The sequence below is a fragment of the Cebidichthys violaceus genome, unplaced genomic scaffold (assembly GCF_023349555.1).
Source record: "Cebidichthys violaceus isolate CVI_PGR_0920_01 unplaced genomic scaffold, fCebVio1.0.p SCAF_42, whole genome shotgun sequence".
NCBI lineage: Eukaryota > Metazoa > Chordata > Actinopteri > Perciformes > Stichaeidae > Cebidichthys > Cebidichthys violaceus.
The window spans coordinates 1,766,958-1,784,302 of NW_027176617.1; the positions used below are offsets into that span (position 1 = coordinate 1,766,958).

Here is a 17,345-nt window from a genome sequence, read left to right on the forward strand (position 1 = left end):
GACATGCGTTCCTGTGGCGATTGAGATTAAGGGCCATACAGGAATAAGGAGGTTGGTTAATTACCAAGACATACATCTGGGAAGTCTTCATCTTCATAGATGAACAGTTAAGAAAAAGAGCAACAACTACGTTTAAATCAAGTGTGTTTTAGGTGGAAAACCTTCTTAGATAAGTATTAGCTTTTATTAAAAAAATTTTTTGAAAATGTATCTGATCTATTTTGAAACCAGAGATGTTCCAGACAAATGAGGAACTGAAGTTTCCAGCGTTCTGCTAAGTGGACTCTGATGTAGGTTTAGGTTTTGTCAATGTCTCAGGGGGATTTCATGTGGGGGTAAGAAATGAGACAAATCTGTGAGGTTACATAACCTTTTTTTATTTGGTGTTGTGGTCTGTGATCAACTTGTTGGACTTTAACTTTATATTACACTTGATACTAAAAAGCTGGCTTACTGTTTGCTATCTGACTCGTGGTGAGATACTACAGGATTCTCATGAAGAGGAACTCAGTAACGAACACCCACAGAACATAAGACAGAGATTGAAGTTTCTTCAGTTCACACAGATTTATTTGCATCACACAGAATAGAAGTAAACCGAGTTGTCTGGAATCAAGTGACAAACAAAAGACATGCTCCTTATTTTATACCCTTGTATCATTCTTATTGTCGATGTCGATAAGTGACGCAATTACATGCAATCCTTGTTCCCACAGTACATTTTGTGTATGAAAAAACAAGCACAAAACAAGTTAAGTCAAAGAGAAAAAATTAAATTTATTGAGAAAATATTCAAATATATTTCACATTCAACAACTGTGTTTTACAGGGATTTTATTAAAATGAACAAAACATGAATATAAAACTTCAAAAATCAATCTGCTGAAAATGTTACATTAGAAATGTTAAAAAAAGAGCTACACTAGCTTTTTTGAAAAGGTTTACAAAGTCACCATTCATATGTAAAGAAAGAAATAGTTTCAATATCCTGAACTTGTTGCAACTTCAACAGAATATCAGTTTAACTTAATTTAAAATAAATGTGTGTGAACACACACGCACACACTTCAGTGTAGCACATAACCTGCTGTTTGACATCTTAATAATGAATCCACATATCTAAACTTAATCATGTCTACTAGACACAGCAGTATTTAACGGGTGTACTGCAGAAATAACTTGGTCTTGTTATTTATATGGTTAACAGGTAGTTTCATGGAGGAGTGCTATTGATCATAGAGGGAGCACCAGTTACAAATCCTCCGCCAGAGGCAAAAAAGGAGTTTGCAGATGCCTGGGACATGACTTGAGCGTTCGCGGCAGGAGGATAGTAAATACCTGGAGGGTTGAGGTAAACCTGAGGAATGTTCTGTGTTGTTATGTTGTTGCTGTTCTGCATTAGAGCGAGTCTGTAATCGTAATCGGAAAACAAATTTTGTGAAATGTTGGCTGGAGTTGTGAATGACATGGCGCCTACGTAGGCAGCCTCATTGGTCGTGTTGCCATTTCCAGCAGCCATGGAGGTACTTGTCCATGAGGAGTAATGCTGCTGTATGAGTTGCTGCTGCTGCTGCTGCTGCTGCTGTAGTAAAAACTGCTGCTGCTGCTGCTGCTGCTGCATTCCCAGCATCACCCATTCTGGGAGGGGTTGAGTTGCTAAACTGTTTTCAAATGATTGCAGACTTTGTTGGGTTGTTTCCTGTTCTGGGTGAATCTGGCTTGGGAAGTAGAGCCCCCCAGTAGGGTACCCTTCACAATGAAATGAACTCCCAGTGTGTACCGGAGGGTTGCCTGGTGTTGTGCAACTTCCAACAGCCTCAGAAGAAAAGTAACCTGACTGTCCATTGGTGACATAAGCCATTTGGTTGTACTGACCATACCTTCCTGAAGTGTGACTGGGGCTTATTTCTGCAGCAGAGGAGAAACTGTGAGTGACCAGATTACCCCTGTTCACCTCGGTGAGGTCCTCTTCATTATTGCCACCTATGAACTGGTTTGACCTGTCAGTTACGATGGCGTTAATGGGCAACTGATGAGCCCCAGGGCTGTCGTTCTCTGTGTTATCTGGTGGATGTAGTATGTGACCTGGGTTACTGCTGATGACGGCACAGTTAATGGGACAAGGGTTGGACTGGCTAGTGTTTCCAAAGGTGGTCTGAGCGTCTATACTTCTCTGGTGTTGTGGGTCACTGGGGTCAGCAGTGCTGGCATAAGGTAATGTGGTACAGACTGCTTTGGCTTTAGTCACCCCGAACAAAAGGTCGCCCCTCACTGAAGTAGAACCATCAAGAGATGATGTCCCTTTAACCATTTCCAAATTTAAATCACATCTTTTTTTATTCATGGCCGTTTTAGATGTAGTCTGCATAGACCTTTGATCCCATCTTCTTCTCTGCACTCCACTTTCAGATGAACTGTTAGCGCAGGAGGTAGTAGTCTCACCATTACCTGGAGCGGAGGTGCAAGGGGACCCATTTATCCCAGACTTCCTCTCTCTGAATAGAGCCATTAGGTGATCAAATGTCGTCTGGTCCACAACGGGCATGTCTTGTTCATCAGATCCAGGTCCAGTGACTTTGTCCTGAAGAGACAGGGGGATGGAGGTTGCAGCAGGGTTCACAGAAGTGGACTCAGAGACTGATTCGGGGCTTGGCTGAATGATAGGCTGCAGCTCATTGTATGTGGGTTTGAATTTGGCTGGCAAGGAATCCCTGAGGTTGGGGTTATTGGTGGAAGATCTGATCAATGTTTCAATAGATTCAACAGCTGGTCTTTTCTGGGTTGGAAGGCGTTGATCTCTGGAAGACACTGACAGGGTTTGAGTGGTTTGAGGACAAACAGAGGTAGGTGTGGATTCTGAGTGCACCTCTGCCTGTTTCACTGGCAACTCTGCGATAGGCCTCTGGTGCTGAGAGGCTGGGGGTCTGGGATCTGGTTGCTCTTGGTGACCAAGACATGTGGCAGCACCAGAGCATGGAGAGACAACAGAATCAGCCTTTGAGGAAACACTGGTCACACCCAGAGGACTCAAAACTCTTCTTTGTTTGACCCCATCCAAATTGCCAACAGTCTCTTGGAAATTATGTATCTCAGTTGTTTGTCCTGGTCCTAATAGAGACAGTGGAGAAGGAATAAGAGAACACAAGAAGAAGAAGCTCAAATTTATTACAGCTCAGAGAAAGGAAATGATCAGCCCCCATTTCTGAGTCCTCGATAAATCTTAAGAAATAATTTCTAGTGGTGTCAGATTCAATAAGTGAAGCAGCATTCACCAGCCTCTGGCTTTTTGTTAACATCAGCGCCCTTTGTGAATTTTATTCTCAACATTTCAAAGTCATGTAGACACTGTAGATACACACTTCAAAGCATAACTTATCAATATAAGTATATTTATAAGAATACTTATTTTTTTAATGCATAAAAGCATATTTACCAGGACAAACCTAGAAGTATTCAGTTTCTGGTTAACTGGTTGTGCCAGAAACAACATTTTACACAGTGCATACAGACTTAACATCAGTCATCACTGGCTGAAATTCTTGTATACAATTTCTGAATTAAGATTTATTTATTTATTTTTTTTTTTAAACTAGAGGATGAGGAAGGCAAGTTATTCACTTGAGTGGACCACGGCCTGTGGGGGGCTGGGAGGGGACTTTTGGGAAGTGACGTGTTACTGAGCAACATTAAAGTAAGAAAGTAAGTAGGTAGAAATTAAGTAATATGGTATTATAACGAGTAATGTAGCCAATTACTACCGATACCAAAAAAAGGTAAAGTAATACTATTACTTTTTAAAGGACTAATAAGCAAAAGTAAACTTATTGCACTTTGTAAGGATCTTATTCAACACTGTAGTGAACAATATGATAAATCCTACCGTTGTCACTTCTCCGGTCCGTCTCAAGTGCCTGTGTTGGCTGCATCTCCATAGAGAGAGATTCCTCTGGACTGTGTTGGTCCTCAGGCAGCTGGTCTGTGCAACAGAAACCAAAACGCATTGCTCTTACCCAAACTTGCCTGTATTAGTCACTTTAGTTAAGCTATGTATAAGAAGAAGAAGAAAGAAATGACCCTGTAACTGGGCTAATGGCACTCACCCTTTCGTTGTGGAGTACAGATGGTTTTAAAGGAGACGCTCAGTTTCTGCTCTTTCTTGATTTTTTTAACTATTTCTAAAGCTACAAAAAGCAAATCACACAGTTGATACCAAATACCCACATGTACCATAGACTCTGGATACTTTGCTTAAATGCATACCTTCACTGAACGAAGCAGTCCGAACACTTTCATACAACTCCGGTCCCAGCAGTATACTCTTTGTGAGAGAAAACACAACCAGCGCAACAATGAGCATAATAGATGTGTATTTCCACAATGTACAAGCTTTAAGTTATGATGATGCAGTAAATGGTTTTCACTGTGCAATTCTGTTTGCCTCCTGCTAGATGCTAGTGGGGAGGGGTGGGATGTCTATTCCTACTTCAATTGTGAAATCTTAAACATAAAGTTCACCATAAATTAAACAATCTATTTTGGTAATTTGCAAAAAGACAACATATGTTTAAAAACATTAACCACATCTTGTCCAACTTACTTCCTGGACGAAACATGCTCGTTACATGGCCCTTATAGTTTACCTGCGCATCCGTCTTGTAGCGACGCTCCCCAATTGATAACATCTGGGCGATGTCATTTAGCATTTCCAATTTCATCCATTTCTCCAGATAGACATCCGGAGGATGGAGCACATAACTTTCCGGCCAGAAGTACAGAAGCTCAGGTTGCTGACTTATCTGAAACACGTGCATCATTATGATATACAAATGTGGGAACGATTGTCAAATGGGTTCTTAATGCATTATTGAGATAACACTCACAATGACTTTGAACTGGTGATAATCGCTGATCATGTGTCGACAGATGTCCATGAGGCAGAGCATCACGCTGCAGCTCTCACACAGGTAGAATGCGTTCCTAGTCGGCCCAGGACCCTCCGACACAAAGCGACACTCCCACACAAAGCCCATACCTGGTGACGACACGCCGTCTTTAACATGCACTTTGGTAAAAAGGAATGAAATAATGGGAGTGAAAAGGGTTTGCTGTGTAAGGATGGACACACCCACCTATGATTGGTTCACGGTCGTGTCCCATCACCTTCAAGTAAGTGGACAAATTACTGCTGCCCTGAGCGCTTTCCCCTGTGACAACCATACAAAACAACACAGTTATGGGCAAGCTACTTAATGCAAAGTGTAGGGAACTTAGCTACCAGTTACTCTTCATTAAATTAAGCTTTCCCACACTGAAGCTACCCCCACAAGCCTGTGCTCAGCAGCATTCCTTTGAAGAATAAATAGTTAACTTCCAGATTCGGACCACTAAATTTAAACTGGCTAACATATGTGTGTGGGCATAAAACTGACACCCCTATATGTTCCTACCCCCCCCCCCCCCCCTTCTGTGTGATGGGAGGGTATAAAGGTTTTATGGTTTCTTCACAGAGTTGAAGAAATTTTACAGTCCAGCAAACTGTGCTTTTCTTCCCATGATTCATGTCCAATAAAGAATTCTGCAAAAATTGATGTTCGACTCCAACCTCATCTGTGACCAGTCTTTTCAAAGAAAATCAACTACCACAACTACAAATATCCATAATCTAAATTATATAATAATTTAATTAACATAAATATAATGTATATTCAACTATCAATGCACACTCAATTCTAACATGCGTGGACAAACATGCACCTTACTGGAATAGCAATATCCACCGGCCTTGTACAAATACATAGTGGACTACACTGTCTGTGTATTATATCAATATGCTACAGTGTGTGTATGGCTGTATGTGGCAACTTCTTGGGGATCAATTCCTCTCCTTCCTCATCCTCTGCCACCTTTCCATCAAGTAAACACAAGCTTGCATGTCTGTATTCCAGCATTATTGTATTGTATCGTAGGCATCAGCCCGAGTATTGGTACGTGACTTCACCATGTCGTGGGGTCACTTACCGTCTGATCTTTAGCTTTTATATTTCAGACGGCTAAAAAAAGAAGAAAAAAGAAGCTGTGCTTGAGCTTCAGAACTACTTGATCAATTAAAGAGCTAAGCTACTGAACAGCTATTTGATTCAGAAAACGGTGATGTTACTCAGAAATGTAGTTGAACAAGTAATAAGGCTACTTGTAGTGCTGCTAATGCCCAACATTGCCAGTACATTAAATGGCAAAAAACACTGACACATAAATGCTTAACCCCTACCCACTAAAATCCTTGGAAGTGCGTCTGAGTGTTTTGACACAGGTTCTGCTTTCTGGCTGTGTCTTGGTTGATTCTGTTGTTCTGTATTCACTGTAGCAGCAGAAGAGAGCTGGTCCGGGTTAAAGAATTGTACAGGTGATGCTTTCTGAGAGCCTTCCAACACCTTCCGTGTGTCCTGTATCTCTGGGTGACTTCTCTCCTGCTGTTGTCTCCACTCGGGAGTCTCTTTGCATCCATCAGGAGTTTGAGGTTTCTGCATTTTGGCTGCTGGGAGGTAGGGATGAAAGAGATTGTGTATTTGTGTAAATGAGTGGTGATGCAGAGGGACTTATACCAACAATAAGACAATTTAAATTTCTGCATTCCGATCATTTCACACAACAATTCACAAATAGCACACATATAATAGTGGCTTCTATTGACAAAAATGTTCATATTAACTGCCTGAGCCATCCATTGTTAGTCCATCTGTAAATATATGAACCCTGATTTTCTGTTGGTGAATGTGTACGACACACAACAGACGTACCTGCTACGCCTGTGTCTTGAATGCAAGGATTTGCGTTGGGCTCATTCTTATTCAAGATCGAATGTAGCTGATCTAGAATCTGGTCATCGGCTTCAGGCTCTGAACTCTCCACGCTCTGAGTTCTGTCAAACTGGCCCACAGCAAGGGATTCTTCCTCTTTTGAACTGGATTCAATTTCTGAAATAACAATAGTGACTTTTATGAGAATAGATATCTCATGACAGATCTAAAAGAGTCAGGAATAAATCTTGCGTGTGGCTTCTCACCTGAGATCTGAACCAATAGTGACTGGTGCACATGTTTGTTCTCCTGCTCTGATTGGTTATCTGGAGAAAGTCCTTTATTCTGTGGCATGTACATCCCTGAGAGGCAATAGTAATGGGTATAATATAATTCCATACTTCTGTGGCTCATTCACAGGTCTTCTAATAACATCACACAAGTTATCAAGAATGAAAACACAGAAAATACCTCTGCTCATTCACGTATGTGCATGCAACATTCCAATGTATTTACACACCGATACATTTCAAATATGGTGCTGAGAAAGGACACAAGAACTTACCATCGTCTGGGCTTGAAGCTTCAAGTGGACTGGCACCGGAAACTTGCTGTCTCAAAACCTCTACAGGACTGGTTGTGGAGGGTGATGAGACCCCTAAGCCTCTTGCCAGCATTGCTTTCAGTCTTTCTAGAGCTGAGAATAAACAGAGATAATTTTATATATTTTATTTAACCAAGTAAACTTCTCATTCAGTTAAAATTTACTACACGTGAATAAGCACAAATACCATTTATATGCAAAAAAAGAAGAAGATATCATGCATAAAACAGGTAAATTCCAAAAATATTATAGTGAAAAATTTAAGACCAAGAGTTCCTTTTCCTCGATCCTTTTAAAATGGACTTAAATTCCACCATAGTAATCAGATCTCACAGTTTCAGGTCCTACTGTACATTATTCCAGGAAGAAGGGGTAGCACATTTGTACACTTTTGTTTTTGTTAGGTTCTAACCTTGGGGACCGACATCTATAGAATATTGTGAAAGTGCCGACCATACTGATTGAAACCAAGACAATGACCATACAGTATGCATAGAACAATGAGAATGAATACAAAATCTCCACTGTGAGGAATATTCCCGGAGAGTTGTTGTATTTTTGTTACACTCGGATGAGACGTTTATATCTACACACTTCATGAAGTCGGTCGTCATGTTTCTACAGTCACCCAGAACAAACAAACGAAACACCGGCTCCATTTGCGTTTTACTCTCGGCCAATGCAGTTCTCCTACACGCTTGGCACTCGGGAGAAGTTTCGGTTTGTTGCAATCTGCAACATCTCCGTAACATGCCACCAAACCCCAACTGCACCTTTAAGTGCACGCCCACCTGAACTAAATACATCAAAGCTTACACCTCAATAACACAACATATCAAACGTATCAAGGTAAATTGGTGTCAAATTGTGTCAAAACTAAAACCTAAGTATGTAAGTCACATAGAATTTGATTTTTGCGGAGTTATTAGGATATCTTTACCTTTTTCTGGTGAGAGCTCAGCGAGCTCTTTGTACTCATCAATCGTCACTTTCACCGTCTAGCAAAAAGAAACAAACATTGGTAATGAAAACTATACCAAGCTACTTGGTTATACACATTTTCAAGTCTGTGACATCTTACTTTGCTGATGTATGCTCTCATGTATATGTCATTGTTGTACATACTGCATCACAACGTTAAAGCAGATTAACAACCACACACAGATTGCCAGTTTTGGGTCATATTGGGTCCATTTCAGGTCAGGAGGGTAGCAGATTCACAGTGATAAAAGAGGTTGAATAGTACGAAGCCTGGAACCGGTTCAGCTGAATCCAAACAATGCACGCACTGAAATTGTCAATGTAAAGATGTAAGCTGTTAAACCGTCTCCATGACAAGCCACAGCCAGGTGTACATCGGAATAAAGTGCAATGAACAGATAACGGCTCCCTCTCATGTGTCAAAAAATCCAAAGGTCCCCTATGTAACGAGTCAGAAGTTCACCATGAATCTTAACTGGATGTAGGATGAAGAAGATGACTATCTAGGGGAAAGTGGAGAGCAGATGTGTGTGAAGAGGAGAAGATCATGAAGGAGGGGAAACAAGGGTATAAAGTGATGTACATGTCTTTGTTTTAGTCAGTTGATTCCGGACAGCTCAGTTTACTCGCAAATAAACCTGCGTGAACTGAAGAAAATCCACTCTCACCACAAGTCAGATAGCAAACAGTTATTAAACCAGCCGTTAGGTATTGAGTTTTAATATAAGTCATAGAGTAAAAGAAGCTAATCATCGACATTGAAAATAAACCACAACAAGAGACTCGAGCAGCTCACCGGGAAGGACGGGGTTCCTACATTTCTCTCAACCGCAGCCAGGTGGGTCACTATCTCATGCAATTTGCTCTCCAGCTCCGACTCCTTGTAAGTCCATTTCGGGTACTTCATTTTCTGGTAAGAACATCAAGAGCACACATCAGCATCTGTAACACTGCCCTGCTATACAAACTTCCTTTATTTTACAATGAGACTTATAAAGCACACACCACATATTTAAGCTGGTGGGTAGTGCTGCATGTGTGGTCGGACTTCAGCAACCTGACTGAACACAGCCGACAGTAGACTTGTTTCCTCTGTCCACATGACACTTTAATCAACTGGTTTAAGCCTATAAAGAAAGGTAACAATGCAGACTTCTGATTAATATGAAAAACAGACCAATTGACAGAGACATACTGAGATATTTTCCAATATAAATAATAATAATAATAATAATAATAATAATAATACATACCAACTTCAGGAGAGCTTACACTTGGCCTCTTCTCACTTGTGCAGATTTGTGATGGCTCTGCAGGTGGATTTTGGGGCGTGGTCAGGTGGGGAGCTGCAGGTGCCTTACTCTTATGTATATTTGGTGCAACATCAGCAGTTGACCTCACTGAACTCCTCATATGTGCAGTCTTAACAGAGGCTCCAGTATTTTCACATCTAACTGATGTTTCAGTCATTTTAGCAGTGGCAACAGATCTCACCATAGTTTTGGATGCACTCTCAGAACGTTTGGATGCATTTTCCGTTTTGAAGCCAGGTGCAGTTCTGCAGGCGGCTTCACACCCCACTGTGGATTCTGTTTTCGAGTGGGTGGCAGCTTTATATGAAGCCGCTCTGACGTCAGCTGCAGCTCTAATTCTGCTTTCCAGTGTTTTGGGCAATGTTGCAGATGTTGTGGTGGAGGTCGTCCTTGAGATGGTTGCACTCGAAGTGGAGGTGGTTTCAGTGCAGATGGGGATAGTTGCTGTACATTTGTTGGCAGTTTCCCTCAATTTGGTGTTGGCTGTAGTACAGCTGGAGGTAGCGGCTTTGAGTTTGGAGTTTGAGTTTTTGAGTGCTGTCGATGTGGTGGTGTCTGGAGTAGAATCGGAAGATTTGGTTGTAAACTTGGAGAAGGCCGTCTGGGATTTGGTGGTGGTGGTTACAGTAGAGTCTGACGTTGCTGCAGTTTCAGATCTCCCCACCTCTTTGGAAGTGGTTGCTAGTTTTAATGGTACCACAGTTGTGTTTGAAATGATTTCAGCTTTGTGCTCACTACGTTTGGAAAAAGTGTTAAGTGACAGATCAGGTGACTTTGATTCTTTGATATGGGCTTCATTTGATTCAGTGGGGACTTTGATTGTATTGGAGGTGGTTTCAGTCATTACAGACATTGATGTAGTTCTTGAGGATGACTGTGCCTCAGAGTCTTCTGAATCATCAGTCTCTATCTTCATCACCTATGAAAGGAAATCAAACAACCATATTTAGCAGACTGCTCATTTTTCAGCTGCCATAGAAAACAAAATGCAGCATTTTCCTGTTTTCCATTTCATAAGTTCAGCATGCAGTCTGACTTCTGAATGATTTGATTAATTATTAATTGATGCCAAAACGACTGACCTGGTAGTTGTCCTTCATAAAACAGACCTCATGTTGAGCATTAAGTGTGACTGAGGTGTCCACAGATTGAACACCAGACAGAGCTGAGGTTGAAGGGAGTTCATGGCCACAGTTCTGCTGATCCTGAAGTACTTTCACCATCTGTATGGCTGTGTGGATGATAGAAACAACAGAAGAAATACAGTACAGTGAAAGTTCTGACTTTGTCATTCACCTGTTGATTGAATCAAATGAGCGTCAACCAAAAGTACTGAAAACATAAAAAAACAATCTTAAAATTAAGAGCAGATGTACCCTTACCTGAATCAAAGTCTTGTTTAGAGATGTTCTTGTAAATCGCATCATCCAGCTCAATAACCTGGACATAAGAAATAAGCAACAATTAGTAAAATGTATGACTGAATCCTGTTTGAATCTTTCAACTCTTTATCTCAGTTTTTCCAACAATATCCAGGACTGGCTTAATGACAATTATATTCTTTTCAATCTTAGTTTAAGTGACCATTATGAGAAAATAAAAGAACCAAACCTGAGCCCCTCCATATCCATTTTCATGTTCAAACAAATCAGCAAAGTGTCTGATTGTCTTCCCCTGGTGCATCCCTGTTGGAGGTGGGAGTTTCTGTACACCCTGACATCAGAAACATAGATAGGAAGCCATTACTACTACAAAACAGTAGTAGTATCTGGCATGTGAACGTGGTAAAACAATGACGTCAATGTTTTAAAATGTACCCACATTTAAGAGAACATGTGAAGCTGTGTCTTAAAAAAGGTTAGGTTTGGATTAATGAAGTACATCTTTATACAATACTCACATGGTATATGTACGTTAAAAAAAAAAAAAGACTTATTGGTCACCACAAAGAAAAGGTAAAACAAGGAGGGAAATGCACTAAACTTGGGGAGTTCATAAATCAACCTGGCTAACTTGGAATGCAGCATGAGGACCCCCCCCCCCCCCCCCCACCATTTCTTCGCTCTATGAAGGGATCTCTTCATGGCCAGTATGGAGTGTTCACGGGCCCGATACGGGGCTAACTATTACTCCGCTCTCTATTAAAAGATTGGCAAGCTGGTGGTTCTGAGGAAACTCGCCTGGCTCTGCTCACTACCGTTACTCCTGACGTCTACCCTGCTTCCTCCGGTAACGTGCACTCGGCCGGGCGCTTCTACCAGTCGCGTCAGTTATGGCAGCTTTCCTCCTCTGGATCCGGACTCTTGGTAAAATGCCAGGTTAGATTTTAATGGCTAGGATTTCTAAAAAACGTAAGGGGTTGTTAAGTGGACTGGGAACTAGGATAACCATTCAGAACTTGGTTGTTTAGCATTCAATAAATTTAACCTTTTACGGCCATGAGGAACTTTTACTACCAGGTAAATTAACTTTCTGAGAAGTTCACTTTAAATGCAGATTAGATATTTATTGCAGGATAGCCCTCGTTACGGTGAAAGTCGCTTCACGCCGCGAGAGCTAACTCTCTCTCCTCTGTCCTGATTCTCCTGGACTTGTCTGCGGCGTTTGACACTGTGAACCATCAGATCCTCCTCTCCACCCTCGAAGGGATGGGCGTCTCAGGCTCTGCACTCTCCCTGTTTGCATCCTACCTGACAGGTCGATCCTACCAGGTGACCTGGAGGGGGGCCGTGTCGGAACCACGCATGCTGACTACGGGGGTTCCGCAAGGTTCAGTCCTGGGCCCCCTTCTCTTCTCGCTCTCCACAACATCTCTGGGTTCTGTTATTTGCTCGCATGACTTCTCCTACCATTGTTATGCCGATGACACCCAGCTGGCCTTGACATTTCCCCCCATTGACACCCAAGTGGAGACACGCATCGCTGCATGCTTGGCTGACATCTCGAAGTGGATGACGACATACCACCTCAAGCTCAACCTAGACAAAACTGAGCTACTGTTCCTCCCGGGGAAGGGTTGCCCGCACCGGGACCTGTCCATCACCATTGATGATACCGTGGTGACGCCAACTCAGACTGCGAGGAACCTGGGTGTGACCCTGGATGACCAACTGTCATTCTCAGCAAACATTTCATTCGTTACACGCTCCTGCAGATTCCTGCTCTACAACATCAGGAGGATTCGTCCCTTCCTCACTGACGAGACGGCGCAGGTGCTCATCCAGGCTCTTGTCATCTCCCGCCTGGACTACTGCAACTCTCTACGCGCCGGAGCCCCGGCGTCGGCCATCAGACCTCTGGAGCTTGTCCAGAAAGCCGCAGCTCGCCTGGTGTTCAATCGCCCCAAGTTCTCCCCACAACTTCCTTTCTCCGTTCTCTACACTGGCTACCTGTAAGAGCTCGCATCCAGTTTAAGACTCTAGTGCTAGCCTACAGGGCAGTGAAAGGAGCAGCTCCTTCGTATCTCCAGGCCATGGTCAAGCCTTACACCCCCGCCCAACTACTTCGCTCTGCTGCCTCGGGGCGATTGGTTGCCCCCTCGCTCAGAGGTCCTGGCGGCCGATCGACCCGGTCACGGCTGTTTTCTGCCCTGGCCCCACAGTGGTGGAATGAACTTCCCACTGACGTCAGGACAGCAGAGTCGCTGCCCATCATTCGGCGCAGGCTGAAAACCCACCTCTTCAGGAAGTGCTACCCTGAGCCTTCCACTTAGCACTTATTGTATTCATACTAGTTTGTTGCACTTATTGTATTCATATTACTTTCTTGCACTTACTGTTTTTGTTTGTTTCTGCACTGTACTTTGGCTCTGAGTTATGCTCTGCTTCATGCTCTTAGATGCTTGTTTGGAAAAGGAGATGTACTTATGACTTCTGGTGACTAGTAGTTCTTTTGATTACCAATGTTGAATGCACTTATTGTAAGTCGCTTTGGATAAAAGCGTCTGCTAAATGACTAATGTAATGTAATAGTTTAGCAGGGGCACAGCAACAGCTCACACAAAATAATACTATTCTTGATTCGTTACAATTTCTTTTAGGTTATATGGTCCTTTATATACTCATTTTTTGCAGTGCCGAGGCTCGGTGGAGCTGGATTGAAGTAATAAATCCTTTTGGGGGTTTTAGGAGCGGAGGTTCGGCCGAAACCTTCCGCTCCTCCTGCGTGGGACGACAAAGTCCATTCAGCAATTTTTCAGGCTCAGTACAAAGTTTTTAGGGCTGTGTCCTTCTGTCGTCCGGGTGTTAAAGTCAAACTTTATGTGTCTAGTTAACTTAATCTAGTTAACAGATACATCATTATTATCAGTTTACAGTTGTTAAATCACTTCATATAATTTTGTAATACACACTCGCTTAAAATGATTATTGGATTTCATCCTTTCAACCATAAGTATACGCTTTGTGTCCATTTAGCGTGATTTACATAAACCGAACATGTATTCCTTCTTTAAGGCAGCCCTCCTGGGATCTCAACCCTTCTTGACAGGAGGAAAGGAAGGATTACAATGACCAATAAGTGTTACTATGTACACACGGCATATGAGACAGACTTCAACATTTACTCACCACCAGATACGTCTTCTGGTGGTCAACGCCGGTAACATGGCCGATGATGTCCTTCTCTGGGATCTTCAGGGAGCAGCACTCACAGAGGTAGATGGGGTCACGCTCATCACAACTGCATTCGAGAAGTGCACCCAAGCCTAGAAGACGCATTGTTCACTATTAATATTGTGTTTCAATCATTCCCCTTGGCTAGAAATGTTCAGGGAAATGCAAAACAATTAGTAAAATGTTATGTGGAATCAAAATATGACAACTAAAAGTGTATTTTTCCCCCTTCATTGGCATGGTTAAAAAGCCAACTCTCCAAAAACATTTTAAAACAAGCAACCCAATAATTAATATACATTTAACAACTCTTTGGTTTGGAGGTAAAATGGTTTGAAACAAGGCACTGACCAACCACAGGCTCTCGGCTCTTCCTCTTGACATACTGCCACAATTGATCCGCTTGTTGCTGGTCCACATTAAAGGACGCTGCACCAATCACAGAGTAAGACATCGTCACAGAAACACTGAGAAAAATCTCCCACAAAAATTAAATGTGACATTTACATACCTTTGTCAGGAGTGGTCACCTCCTTTTGACCGCTACTCGGAAGGTTTTGGGGTGCTTCTTTGAAAGTGAGCCGCTGCTTTTTTATTTCTTGCCCTACGTCCTCCACAGGACAGGTGTCCTTCTGTGAGATTTTCCTCTTTAGCGTCAAGACACCTTTGCTACTTTTGCTCCTCTCTTTTCCGATCTCTTTTTCATCTGTGTTCTGGCAGTTTTCTGTAGCCTCCCCACTTGGCTTTCTCGCTGTAGGCTTTTCTATCTTCTCCTTTATCGCCTGGCGTGTCTCACTTTGCTTTTTCTCCTCTGAACTTGTTTCTGAAAACGCCTCTCTTCTCTTCTCCGATTCTTTTTCGCTTGATGTCGGAGTCTCCTTCTCGTCTCCCTTTTCTGCATTTTCTCCACTTTTCAGACAGCGTGCATCAGTGACTTCAGCCCCAACTTCTACAGTCCCTTTCAGGGGCGTCTCACTGTTTTGACTCGTCGTTTCCAAACGCTCCTCCATCATCCTGCTGTTTTTCTGACCATTGTCTCTCACATGGGCCTTCTCCACATCTTTCAGTTTTTGTCTGGGGACTAAAAAAAACAACAACAAAACATGACATTAAAAAAATGCATTTGATAATAATGATCAACATTGTTTTATCAAGTGGCCACTCTGAAAATGAGTGGATGAGGTAAAGAAATTACTAATAGCGAAAAATGTACCTTTGTGATATTTTTCTTATATTAGTTTAAAAACAATTTAACTGACATTATTAAAAGAGTTTGGAGATGTAACAATTATGACGACAAATACATCAGTGTTTTGTGCTGCAGAGATATCTACCGTATTGTGACCATATTTTGTAACCCCCAAACCAGGACCCTTAAGTGTATCGCACATTCGTGCAAGTGCACATACACATGCTCATGCAGTTACTATAGGTTTAGGTAGGTTTGTTTTAATGACAATTATTTCTGCATTTAGCACACCTGACTTGCAGAGTGCACCTTTCAAAAACCATGGACAGCGCCACAGCAGACGAAAAATTATGTTTTGTCTCCAAGAATCCACTAAAACTGTTTATTTGAAAACTGCATAAAAACACAAATAAACACAAAACTTAAAGGATTGCATTTGGTGTAACATAATTATTGATATTCAGATAAAACAAAACAAGGTATTAATCGGTGTGCACAAGCGCCGGCTGCTGACGACATGGACGACTGTGACTACATCCACACTACTCCGTTTCTATTTGAAACAGCTGTTATTGTAGCATCAGTGAGCGGCGTGAGAGAGAGAGATCAGTGAGCGGAGAGAGGGAGAGAGAGACCCGCAGCGCTGTAACTAACGTTAAGTCTGAAAAATAAAACTTATAAAACTTTCCACGAACTGTATCTGTTTGAGTTTATAGAGGAAGATTTGAGAGAAGATCTTAAGTATCAAACACGTACTTACGATCATTAAAGACTACTTTATTACTCTGGTTGCTTAGTTACAAAATACGACAATCTACTTCCTGTTTACATCGGCGCATGCCCAGTGTACGTGAATAGTCACGTAATATTCATTTTCAGACGTGTAGTATGGACGGAGATCATTTCGGAAATGATGGCTGAAACGCCATGTGGACGAGATCGTTTTCGTTTGAAAACTCCGTTTCCAAACGAAAACGGAGTAGTATGGCTGAAGCATATGACATCCTCTGCCAGCTCTTTTTTTCTTGTAAACAAAACAGTACAAATCTCTTTGTGGCCTTTAAATAACTATAGGCTACAACATTAAAATGACTTCCCCTCCTGAGCAGCCCGTTTCAGATGGTTGTCACTAGTGTTTGCCTCGCTGACAAAACAGTGTTGAATTCAGACGCGTGGTGAATTGTTTGGTTTTATTTGGTAATAATGAGTAGAACAGAAAATAAACTATCTATGCAAGTGCTGAAAACAATTACATTATTATTATTATTATTATTATTATTATTGTTGGAATGCTGATTCAGCATTCCAAGTATTGTTCTTCGAATCTTTATTGTTGGAATGCTGATTCAGCATTCCAAGTATTGTTCTTCGAATCTTTATTCAACTATTTCTTCCGTACGTATTTTGGCACTTAATAACTTCCACATTTCTTAAGCTACAGAAACCATTCAACTATATAAATGTTCAGCTTTTTCAGGAGAGGGGTGCTATTTCTCATAATTTTTCTAATCTTTCAACTTTTTGAATTATTAAGCTTTTTGCAACTTATTTTTTGAATGGGATGTCTATGGAGAATATTTTTAAATCCTCTTAAACTTGTTCAACTTTCAGATCCTTCTACTTCCTCATACTTTCAGCTACAGACACCATTTAAACTTTCAAATGTTGAGAAAACCCTGACCAATGATTGTATGTTATAATCATTTTGATATCTTTTACACTTTTTGAATAGTAGCATTTTTACTTTCATGTGTTTTTCAGTCCTTTTCTGCTTTTATAATGGGTGTGTATTGCGCAGCTTAGAGTGCGTGATGTCATCGCTAGAGTGAAGAGAAGCCTGAGATTCCT

General features: G+C 41.7%; 1 protein-coding gene across 4 annotated transcripts in view; it reads right to left on the bottom strand.

Moving 5' to 3' along the window:
• Positions 1-757: 757 nt before the first annotated feature.
• LOC137886281 (uncharacterized) overlaps positions 758-17,345 on the bottom strand; it is a 37,272-nt gene continuing 20,684 nt past the window's right edge. For 2 of the 4 annotated variants that reach the window (XM_068728688.1, XM_068728686.1), the window contains 21 exons: positions 14,820-15,389; positions 14,660-14,737; positions 14,264-14,400; positions 11,307-11,408; positions 11,078-11,135; positions 10,778-10,926; positions 9,636-10,614; positions 9,388-9,509; positions 9,179-9,292; positions 8,342-8,399; positions 7,363-7,494; positions 7,064-7,159; positions 6,798-6,974; positions 6,269-6,535; positions 5,130-5,204; positions 4,881-5,032; positions 4,641-4,796; positions 4,261-4,318; positions 4,101-4,181; positions 3,881-3,976; positions 758-3,108 (listed from right to left, as the gene is read on the bottom strand). In XM_068728688.1, the coding sequence (XP_068584789.1) occupies positions 1,214-3,108; positions 3,881-3,976; positions 4,101-4,181; positions 4,261-4,318; positions 4,641-4,796; positions 4,881-5,032; positions 5,130-5,204; positions 6,269-6,535; positions 6,798-6,974; positions 7,064-7,159; positions 7,363-7,494; positions 8,342-8,399; positions 9,179-9,292; positions 9,388-9,509; positions 9,636-10,614; positions 10,778-10,926; positions 11,078-11,135; positions 11,307-11,408; positions 14,264-14,400; positions 14,660-14,737; positions 14,820-15,389 (5,552 nt within the window). In that variant the 3' untranslated portion in view covers positions 758-1,213. Of the gene's footprint in view, positions 3,109-3,880; positions 3,977-4,100; positions 4,182-4,260; positions 4,319-4,640; positions 4,797-4,880; positions 5,033-5,129; positions 5,205-6,268; positions 6,536-6,797; positions 6,975-7,063; positions 7,160-7,362; positions 7,495-8,341; positions 8,400-9,178; positions 9,293-9,387; positions 9,510-9,635; positions 10,615-10,777; positions 10,927-11,077; positions 11,136-11,306; positions 11,409-14,263; positions 14,401-14,659; positions 14,738-14,819; positions 15,390-17,345 lie in introns of those variants that run through there. The other 2 variants (XM_068728687.1, XM_068728689.1) reach the window with 2 other exon arrangements.